Here is an 11316-nt window from a genome sequence, read left to right as displayed (position 1 = left end):
AAAAAAAACTCAGTACGAGCTGGAAAGGGATGAAAGGGTAAGGGAGGTCCAGGAAATTTTTGCGTCTCTGGGTATTCCAATACTAGCTCAGGATGTTAGAGATGTTTTTTCAAAAAAGGAAAAGTGCATGGGGAAGACAATAGAGTCTGACAATGAATATGACCCATCCTCTGACATTGATAACCAATGTGATAGTGATGATGACTACGATGATGACCTAAATAATGAGATAATACTGAGGTGAGATGCATTACTAGGCCAATTAACAAGTATGTAGTTAGTCTTTTTCAATCATGTACTTCATTGTAGTCATTTAATGTACTTCACTCATTATCCTTAATTGATAAGATGCATGTTTCTCTTGGCAGGTACGAGCGATGGTTCCAGGAACTCGCACTAAGAAGCAAAAGACGGCACAAATGGGGGCTGCAAACCAGCTGCCACCATGCTCGCCTACCAAATTTACTAGGAAACAGGCAGCCAGGCCTACTCGAGGCCGTCCACCACCTAGGGATGCAAACCAGCTGCCACCGTGCACGCCTACCAGATTGACTAGGCAACAGGCAGCCATGGCATTGCCTGCAGGCCGTCCACCACCTAGGGATGCAAACCAGCTGCCACCGTGCACGCCTACCAGATTGACTAGGCAACAGGCAGCCATGGCATCGCCTGGAGGCCGTCCACCACCTAAGGATGCAAACTAGCTACCACCGTGCACACCTACCAGATTGACTAGGCAACAGGCAGCCATGGCATCGCCTGGAGGCCGTCCACCACCTAGGGAAAGATTGCGCTTGCCTGCTAAGACCGCTTCGAAAGCCAACCCTAAAACAAATCCCATTTCCAGTGCTTCTAGATTACCCAGCACCAGTCCACCCATATCAACGCCTAGTGGAAACACTGAGCATAGTACTCCTACTCCTACACCCATCCTTGCCGTGTTTCCACAAGTTACTCCCACGACTAGTGTTAACCAATCTGTTCCTATAGAAACCTCGCCAGGTGTACAGAGCTCTAGGCAAAGCAATGACATCAATGACTCAAATGACCAAGTTGATGCCGATTCAGAGGGTCATACAATTGAAGGAGAACCAGTTGGTGACTTTGTTCCTGGTAATCAATATGTGTTTCCAACCACTATTATCTACATTCAATATCTACATTTGCGGCTGCTATATAATAACCCATTTTGCATGTTATTTGCCAATGCAGCGCCCCGAAAGGAAGTCCGCAAGAAAACCATAGGGCTTGGCTTAGAGAAGATGATAAAGAGAGGAAACAAGCTGCCTATCCAAGTGGCTGAAGGGAAGAAAAGACCTGATGTCCCACTTCAAGCAGCGAAGCTGGCATCAAAAACTGGTGTAGCTCTTAGAGACAAGCTGCCTATCTACACATCTTGGAAGCTTTATGAAAAAGATGGGGGGCCAGTGGAAGTACAAAAAGTGCTTGATAAAGTGGCGGTGAGACACCTAATTCACTTCAACTACTTTCTTTAATTACTAGCTCTACTCCCATGTAAGAAATTTTGTCAAATAAATGATTTGTGTGACTGCAGAATAGGTTGGATGTGGATGTTAAGAATGATGGACCAAGCAAATCTGCATGCACTGATATCATTAAGAAGGGAGTAAAGCAGCAGAGGTATCACCTAAAAAGGAAGTACTTCGACGAGTCCCTGACAATGGAACAGCTGTTGGCCAAAGAACCTCCACCTAAAATGAAGAAAGAGGAGTGGATCGAGCTCGTAAAGTACTGGTGTGACCCAAAGAATCAGGTCCATGGCCTGCATCACTGCTTTTGTTAACATGCAATCAAACTATGCCTGTGAATTTGAAGTTTGTATTGCATTTGTGGTGCAGGAGAAATCTGCGAAGAATAAAGTAAACCGATCCAAGGTGCAGCTTCACCAAAAAACTGGTTCTAGGTCCTACATAGCCTATCGATACAGCCTGGTAATATTATTGCTTTCACTTTGGGGCACTTTTGGGGTGCTTTTGGGTTGTATGTTCAACATCTTTAAGCTCCTGTTATGTTGCAAAGGAAAATGTAGTTCATGGCTATTTGTAGTGTTTTTCCTCTACTGAATAGCTATTTGTAGTGTTTTTCCTTTTGGAATTTATTTGCACAGGGAAACTGAGAAAGATGGATGAAAAGGGCAAGGCTCTTTCTGATACTAAACATTTTGCTTCTTGTACTGTATGTGATTATTTTGTTCTGTATGCACACTGATTGCCTGGTTTTCGGCTGGATCCTTTTGTTACTATGCAATGTAAACTGAGATGTGTGCTTCAAAGTCATCCAAGGCTTTTACATGCTGCAGAGGCCTAAGTACAACAACAGCGATCCAGATGCTGTAGAGTTCTTTGGGGAATGTATGAAAAGTTCCAAAAATGGTCGCACTCCTCTTGCCAATGAAATATATGTAAGTTCCAAAATGATTTGATACATCTATTGTACTCAAGTACGTGCCTAGCCTTGTTATTAACTGCATCCTCTTTATGTAGGAACGGATGGTGGCAGAGAAGGATAGAGAGCCAGAAGAAGGAGAAGCAAAAAAATCTCCCACCAAGATTGTTGATGAAACTCTTAGCGAGATCAGCCGCTCATCCACATTTCTTCCTAACATTGGTGCCCCTCGACCATCAAAGAATGCTCAGTCCTCATCAACAGCAGCACAAGCACGCATCTGAGCTGAGTTTGAGGCAAGCCTCCAAGCTGAAAGAGAGGAAGCTGCTAGGAAGCGGGAAGAGTTGCAGGCACAACTTCAAGCTCAGCAGGACGCACTTGAAGAAAACCAAAATTTGCTGCGGCAGACCCAAGAGGAAGTGAGGGGGATGACTAGCAGGTTTGAGGAGACTAATGCGCTGCTGCGAGCTGTCCTGAGACTTCAGAAAGATTGAGGTATGACTGCAATTTCTGAGGATGAGGCCTTTGTCTAAGCTTTTGCTACATTGCTTCAACTTAGTCTGTGCTTGGAACTTTGTGAGAACTATATGCCATCTGGTTGTATGTTAGATTGTGCCATATATTTATTTGTTTGCTGGAACCTGGAACCTGCAACCTAGAACCTGGAACTATGTGGTTGGACAAGTATGCTGCAAGTTTGTGGTTGGAACATGTGGATCCATGATGGCTTCAGTGAATTGTGTTGACCTGTGAATTCTGAATGATTTGTGAATTGTGGTGTCAATCCTGTGGATGATGGCTGATATATGTGTATTAATTATGCTTTTGTATGTTGTGATGAAAGACCAGTGGGGCGACGCCGTCATGAATGGAATGCCAATTTGTGACGCCACAGACTCGTCTGCAAATGTGTGTAAATAGCATACGAACGAGTACAAAACATGACAAAATATAAGTGTCACATAATCTACAAAAACTATACATGACGACACTGCGATGTCACGAAAAACCATCGAAACTTGTTCTTCGTCTTAGCATTTGTGATGACTCGTACATAATGTGATGCGTTGACTAGCTAATATATGACAGAAGTACTCGTCATAAAAGGAAACAATATGTGACGCTACAAACCCTCCGTCACAAAAGATATAGACATTTTGTGACCGTGGACCATAAAACCATCACGAGGTACTTTATGTGACGGTCGTTTTGTGACGACACTGTGACGCGGGGATTTTGGTCATAACTTACTTTTTATGACCAATTGCGTACTTTACATGACAGATTCGGTTTGTCATAAAAGCTAAGATTTCTTGTAGTGTGAAGGGGCATCACTCCCATACTTCCAGTACTACTCTGTTAACAGGTTCTCGACTAGTACTATGCGTAGTTTACTAAAGGGGCCTCGCTCACATACTTCCAGTACTACGTGTAGTTTACTGAATGAGCATCACTCCCATACTTCCAGTACTACTCCGTTTACTAGTTCTCGACTAGTACTAGTGTAGTTTACTGAAGAGGCATCGCTCCCACACTTCCAATATACTCCATTTACTAGTTCTCAACTAGTACTGCATATAGTTTACTGAAGGAGACTCGCTCACATACTTCCAGTACTACTCCATTTACTAGTTCTCAACTAGTACTGCGTGTACTTTACTGAAGGGGACTCGCTCCCATTCTTCTAGTAACACTCTGTTTACTAGTTTCTCGACTAGTACTATGCGAAGATTGCTGAAGGGGCATCGCTCCTATACTTCTAGTACAACTCTGTTTATTAGTTCTCAACTAGCACTACGAGTAGTTTACTGAAGGGGTTTCGCTCCCACACTTCGAGTACTAGTCCGTTTACTAGTTTTCGACTAGTACTACGTGTAGTTTACTGAAGGAGACTCGCTCCCATACTTCCAGTACTACTCCGTTTACTAGTTCTCGACTAGTACTATGTGTAGTTTACTAAAGGGCCATCGCTCCCATACTTCTAGTACTACACCATTTACTAGTTCTCAACTATTACTACGTGTAGTTTACTGCAGGGGCATCACTCGTAGACTTCGAGTTCTACTCCGTTTACTATTTCTCAACTAGTACTACTTGTAGTTTTATGAAGGGGCATCGTTCCCATACTTCCAGTACTACTCCATTTACTAGTTCTCAACTAGTACTACGTGTACTTTACTGAAGGGGCATTGCTCCCAGACTTCCAGTACCACTCCGTTTACTAGTTCTTGACTAGTACTACGTGTAGTTTATTGAAGGGGCATCGCTCCCAGACTTCTAGTACTACTCCATTTACTAGTTCTTGACTAGTACTACGTGTAGTTTACTAAAGGGGCATCGCTCCTAGACTTCCAGTACTACTCCGTTTACTAGTTCTCGACTAGTACTACGTGTAGTTTACTAAAGGGGCAACGCTCCTAGACTTTCAATACTACTCCGTTTACTAGTTCTATACTAGTACTACGTGTAGTTTATTGAAGGGGCAACGCTCCCAGACATACAGTTCTACTCCATTTACTAGTTCTCGACTAGTACTACATGTAGTTTACTGAAGGGGCATTGCTCCCAGACTTTCAGTTCTACTCCATTTACTAGTTCTCGACTAATACTTCATGTAGTTTACTGAAGGAGTATTGCTCCCAGACTTTCAGTACTACTTTGTTTACTAGTTCTCGACTAGTACTACATGTAGTTTACTGAAGGGCCCTCCTAGACTTCCAGTACTTTTCCATTTACTTGTTCTCGACTAGTACTACGTGTAGTTTACTGAAGGGGTCTCGCTCCCTTACTTCCAGTAACACTCCGTTTACTAGTTCTTGACTAGTACTACGAGGAGTTTACTGAAGGGGTCTCGCTCCCATAACACCGTGTTTACTAGTTTGCGACTAGTTATACGCACCGTCAGCAACCTTGACTCATCTAGCTCCCATGCTCGAGGGCTAGGCTCGACAGGGCACTCAGCATGCTTTTGGCAGATCGCTTAAGCTCTCATGTTCGGAGGCTGGATGTTGCAAAACTACTTGGAAGATTCATAGAAGAACCCGATTTAAGAGGCTTTTGAAGATTTATCTTGGGAAGATACTTGTTTAACCATTATTTTAGGAATTTTATTCCGAAATAAGGGGTTTTTCAAATTTTTAACCCAAAGGTCTTATCTAGCCATCGACTCAAGGAAAAAGGTTTGATTTGAGAGGTAATTTAGGGTGCTTTTTGGAGAAGTTATTTGTTTAACCATTTTTTCAGGGAATTCATTCCGAAAAAAGCGGTTTTCAAATTTCTGACCAATTTGCCCATCTTAACTACCAAATCTTTACCATTATATATTGTATGCCACGATTCTTTGATTCTTTTTTCCACACCTTGGGGATTTGGATTCAAGGCTCAGGGGCTAGGGACACGTGTTATCAGCGACTTATTTTTCAAATCTTTTGAAAGATAAGGACAGAAGATTCAAGACTAATTTGACCCTCAGCCTGATTCTTCGAGTCAATCTAAGGCTCGGGGGCTACTCCATATGGAGTGTAGTTTAATGACACCCCATATAAAAGAAGACTTGACACCTACTCGGAGCATGAGCACCTCACAGCCTCGATGCAGTTAAGAAAGTACTCGGAAGACACCTTCAAGATGGAGTTCGGGAGAACTCAAGGATGCCTTCAGAAGTACTTGGAAGCCTGCAGTACTCGACTATGAAGAGCTCGAGGGCTTATCAGACCCCGGGCCACGGGACTGCGCACATGGCGTACATATTCTAGGATAAGGGGTGGGACATGGTCCACATCCTACACCAATTGTAACTACTCGTACCGTTGCAAAACTAGTCGGAACAGAAGCAAACCACCCGAATAGTACTCGGGTAGGACTTCTGAGCTTGTATTTGGCTAGGATTTCCATGTAAACCTGTCCCCCCAGAGTATATAAGGGCGGGCAGAGACCCCCTCCAAACAAATCAACCAAATCAACACCTAAGGCAATACAAACCACCACACAGGATGTAGGATATTACGCTCTTGGCAGCCGGAGCCTGTCTAAACTTTGTGTTTCTTACACCTTTGAGTTCCTGATCTCGGCGACACTCTACCTACAACTCACCACCTCGCGGGTATCCCTCGGTGGGCTTGGCAGTAAAACACCGAGAATCGGGGCCGACGTGGAGGAGGCCGTTGTTCAACATGTTCAATCCGGGTGACTAGATTGTTAACAGTTTGCATCATCTACTCAAACTTCTCATTGATGTAGACGCGCTGGTCATCAAGAAGCCTCGTAAGCTCATCCTTGGACACACACTCGTTGAAGTCTGAAGTGAACTCCACTCCTTTTCCTAATCTTCTTAATATGGTTAGAAGATAGCAAAAGATAACAACAAGGTATTATCCCTGGGGTATGCAGTAATAGGTATCGCTAGATGAAATAAGGAGGGCTGCGATGCAAGGCAAAAAACACGCGGCGGCTTTCAACCTATCTAGGGCTTATGCGGCGAGAGTTCACACATGGCGGCTAGCGGGGGCAAGTCAAGTAACGTGAGGGCTTGACTTGTTGTTTGGGTAAAGTTGGATGGGATAGCGGCGGAAATAAAAATAGCGATGGGCGATTGAACTACGACCACGAACACACTAAACCAACGACAAAAACTCGACCATGGACACAAACTCAACAAAGCAAATCTGAAACAAAATTGCAAAGGCTAAAATAGGTGATAGGACAGCAGAACGTGTAAATTGTTTTTTGGCTTTTTATGGACTGTAGGTAATGAAAAGAAGATGAATCAAAAGGGGAACACAAAGGTATACCTCACGGTTAACCTGAATCCTGATACCACTTGATGTAGCCCTAGCCCGATCTTCCGATAGGTATGGCGAATTTGATTGGTGGAGTCACGATGTTGGCAATCCGGGTTTCTAATCAGTCACGATTTGAACCCCTGGATCCGTTACACCACTATCCATTGGTTATCAACCAAGCAGAACTTGATTGACCTCGCCAAGAAGGCTTTCCCTTCAAGCGAATCGAAGAACACAAGCAAGAAAGGGTAAACTCGCAATCTGAAATTGCAGATGTGTATGAAGCAAAGAACAAGATGCGGTTCAAGCTCTGATCACAAAAGGACTAATCGCTACAGTGGTGTAGAACATGAACGGGGGCCCTTATTCATAGCAAAAGGACTTGACATCACAGTTACAATGGAAGAGATCTGTTTCTTGATGGAAAACTAAAACTAAACAAAATCCAAACCCTAATGTGGCAGCTGCTACTGAGTTTATACCGAAGAGGGGGACGTCCTAGGGTTGAGGGTGACCAGGTGGGGGCATCCTCAACCTGGGCTTATGGCCCGACACGATACAAGGCTGACTTGGCCCAAAATAGGTGATGCAACACCTTGTTGTGGTCACACAAGGAGTAGTCGTTCGAGTTGTTGAAGTTGTCGGAAGTAGTAGTACGAGTTGTTGAAGTAGTCGATCGAGCTTCAAAAAGTAATCGATTAAGGCACCGAGTAGTCGTACTTGTTGAGGAAGTAGTTGTAAGCAGGCAACAAAGAGGCACAGGCGATGATGTCCACAGACGGACTTGCTGCGTAGGGACTGATGGTGAACAGTACCATATCTCGGATGTGAAGACCAAGTTGGTGACGACTTATAACTAGGAGAAGATCAAATCTTAGGTGTATCCAACATGGTGTCAGACCCGGTTTTAAGGACAAAACCGAATGCATAACTATATGTACGCCAGGATCAAGTTCCATAAATATAGTAACTTCATCGGTGAATAATCAGCAACAGTATCACGAAATGAGAACTAAAATATCATAAAAGATTATCAAAGATATACAGCTTACCCTGGAAACGAAGGCTTCAAACTTTGTAGGCAATCGACCGGGGGTTGTATACACCTAGAACTTAGCATCATCTTCAAAAGACTTCACGGCAACTTTCTCTTCTGAGCAGCAATTACAACAAACGTGAAGTACACTTATGGATGGCACTCAGCAAGTGTTGGGAATTATATGATATGAAGGCCAAAAGCATGGAAAGACTGACTGCTTACTGCGTCAAGCAATTTTAGTTGGTCAAGTTTTCTTAGCACCTAGTTACTAAGGTATAATTACTAAGGTATAAGTATATACCAACCCACATTAAAAAAATAGAAGAGATATAACAGAAGCATAACTATAACCATAAACATGGTCCACGATTTATTTCATCTCCAAGTTCATTAATTATGTGAGGTGTGGCAGAACCAACCTGAATTACACCGGCTCAAATACGCAAGTCCTCTCTCAAGGGCTCCAATGTACTTCAAACGGTGTAACCCCTTGGCCTGTCGGGTAGAGTCCCGATGAAACCACCTAACTTCCGGGATCGAATAAGGTTACCTCACACGAAGGTGAGTCCAGAGATACAGTCACCATCATATTTTACATCACAGGGAATTACATTACAAGAGTTTCCAAAAGTAGTACTAAGTTCCACATTTAGTAAAATTATTACAAACCGTTAAAGTTAAGGTTCTTGGCAGCGGAAAACAAACGCGATGATTTACAACACGTTGTCAAGACGGATGTCATGCTAAGTCCGGGCACGACATCACTCGGTATCATCAGTGTTGGCCGGGGACGGACCCCATTCCATGGACCAACCATCCGGAAGAGCACAGGGCCAAGATAGGGGAAGAGTAGGGTCTTCAAAGACATTACCTGAAAAACATATAACTAGCAAGGCTGAGTATACTAATACTCAGCAAGGTTTACCCGTCTCATGGTATACTTGGCTATGTAACTAGACTTATGAAGGCTTTTCAGGTTTTGGGTAGAGTTTTGAGCTGAAAAGCAACAAAGAGTAGATCCTTAATGTCAACTTTTAGCTTCCAAGTTCTATGTGATTATTCATTCTAGATAAGCACCTATAGCTATTCAAGCATGGTAGAATCTTTTGCCAACATCATCTTTGATAATCACAAAGTTGCTTTTGTTACTCTATGTGGTAAAGGGATCAAGCAGTCTCAATCTCCGCGAGAAACGGACGATTCCGGAATCAAATTTCAGCCTTGCAAGGGTAAACCTAACTCACACGCTTGGAACATCCAGAGATTGTTCCGAAGCAACCGTTTGCCTTTCATTTCGACTCGTGGATCAGATCCACCACAAGCGACTGCAGGACCATACGCACATCCAATGTGCAGGACGTACGCCTGTAGAGCGACTACACGGCCGTACTCCTGGTTGCCCTGCAACACGTATTCCTACATGTCGAATTGAGTAACAGGAAGAACCAAAATATGAGTGGTGGGAGGTATGTCCACTCCTCGGGCCGATTGGTTACTCGGCTTACCGCTTACCATATTTCGCAGCATGTGGCTAGTAGTTTCAAACGCTTAACCACTGCTACCACACACTGCGACCTTATCAAATTCAACAACACAGACGGGGTATCATCTCAACCATGATACCTCACATAATTCCCGTCCGTCATCCTTATAGTGATTACAGGAAGGTAAACATTGCAATTCCTATATCGCGCGAGTGACAGGAAATCACCCGACTTCTACCGGTCCTATTAGCAGAGCGTCTATTCGATATGAACTCAGGTGCAATACATAGGTTCCTAGGATTCATGCATCTAGGGTTCTGAAGCGTCCCCCCATCAGGGAAGACTTAAAAGTGATATTTTATCAGTCCCAGGAGGCTGATAACACTTTTATTACATCAGATGGTACATCACCGTACAACCCTACGCGGTAATGGGCAGTGAAGCGCCACTATCGCGAGGATCACAACTAAAACCCACACCACTATACTAGCTACGAAAAGAGGGTCATCAGAGTCTTGCGCCATGCGGGATTCCAGCGGTGGCCCTAACCACAGGCAAGACTGGGTGCAGGACGAAACCCTACTCGACGTCTTCGGGGAGGTAGTCTGGATCCTCTGCTGTAAAAAAGTAAGAATGGGGTGAGTACAAACGTACTCAGCAAGTCCAATCACACCCACGGAGGGGGGTTATAACAGAAATCAATGCACAGGACAGTCCAAGGGTAAGGTTAGGGTTTGTTCGTGGAAAACTTGGTTACATGCAAAGGTTCGTTTAAAAACATTTTCAAAATAAGTTTTCAGACACCAAGGAGCACGTGATGTCGATCCACACAGGATCCAAGTTTTAAGCTGCTACCGGACTCCCCGTCCGCCGTAGCACACGGCACATCTGCCGGACACTTTCCAAACAACCCACACCAGTCCAACCATTCCCAGGGAGAAACACTAGTTATGTGACCACACCATAACTTGCCCAATACCGTGGGCATGGCTATTCGAATAGATTTTAACTCTGCAGAGGTGTGCAACTTTACCCACAGGTGGGATACCACAGCACGATCACCTTAGTGTCGGTGCAGATCCCAACAAAGCCATTACCCACCTTAGCTAGACCTGACTAGCCACCACGGGATCTATCAAGGGGTCATTCGACCTATCTCCGAGGTTTAACCGGGGCATAAGTCACACAGAGCTTATCCCTTTTCCTTGATCACCCGTTGCTCTCAGCTCTCCTGATGACTATCAGACTAACTAGTGGGGTTAGGCTAAGCCGTTGCCCATTCAACGGTCAAGTGGTTTGCACGACAGGAAGCTAGGTGAGACGACACATCAACTCGGTCCTTAGGGGTGACAAGATGGATATCTCCCTTCTTCGCTCTACCACACAGGTACGAGCACACCCACGGCAATTCACACAGAAATGCCATCCATCCCGTCTGACTCATCTTTCAAAACCACATTTTTCCCCGTCCCACACACACGCACTTTCTTTATAAAACCAAGTAGTCAAGGTGTGGTTATCACAAACAAAGGTGGCTATCCTACCATGTTTCCAACAGGCAAAACCATGCAATTTTATAAAACAGGCCACTGGGTTGTGTTTATAA

At 44.2% G+C, this 11316-nt stretch overlaps 1 protein-coding gene across 1 annotated transcript; it reads left to right on the top strand.

Annotated features, from left to right (window-relative positions):
- The first annotated feature begins 989 nt into the window (after positions 1-989).
- Positions 990-2880, top strand: LOC112876913. Its single transcript, XM_025941092.1, has 6 exons — positions 990-1113; positions 1213-1460; positions 1556-1774; positions 1860-1952; positions 2321-2422; positions 2505-2880. Exons 2-6 carry the CDS (start codon positions 1263-1265, stop codon positions 2688-2690), a joined length of 798 nt encoding a protein of 265 aa, XP_025796877.1. The 5' UTR covers positions 990-1113; positions 1213-1262; the 3' UTR covers positions 2691-2880.
- The last annotated feature ends 8436 nt before the right edge of the window (positions 2881-11316 follow it).

This window comes from Panicum hallii, chromosome 9 (genome assembly GCF_002211085.1).
Source record: "Panicum hallii strain FIL2 chromosome 9, PHallii_v3.1, whole genome shotgun sequence".
Classification (NCBI taxonomy): Eukaryota; Viridiplantae; Streptophyta; class Magnoliopsida; order Poales; family Poaceae; genus Panicum; species Panicum hallii.
Note: the sequence above shows the minus strand (reverse complement) of the source record. Positions and strands in the feature narration are given on the sequence as shown.

What these genes read in the sequence shown, in the direction of transcription:
- LOC112876913 (XM_025941092.1), top strand. Translation starts at nt 1,263, where the DNA reads ATGATAAAGAGAGGAAACAAGCTGCCTATCCAAGTGGCTGAAGGGAAG. An exon ending in AAGTGCTTGATAAAGTGGCG is followed by an intron (nt 1,461 to 1,555) that starts GTGAGACACCTA and finishes GTGTGACTGCAG; the next exon opens with AATAGGTTGGATGTGGATGT. An exon ending in GGTGTGACCCAAAGAATCAG is followed by an intron (nt 1,775 to 1,859) that starts GTCCATGGCCTG and finishes TTTGTGGTGCAG; the next exon opens with GAGAAATCTGCGAAGAATAA.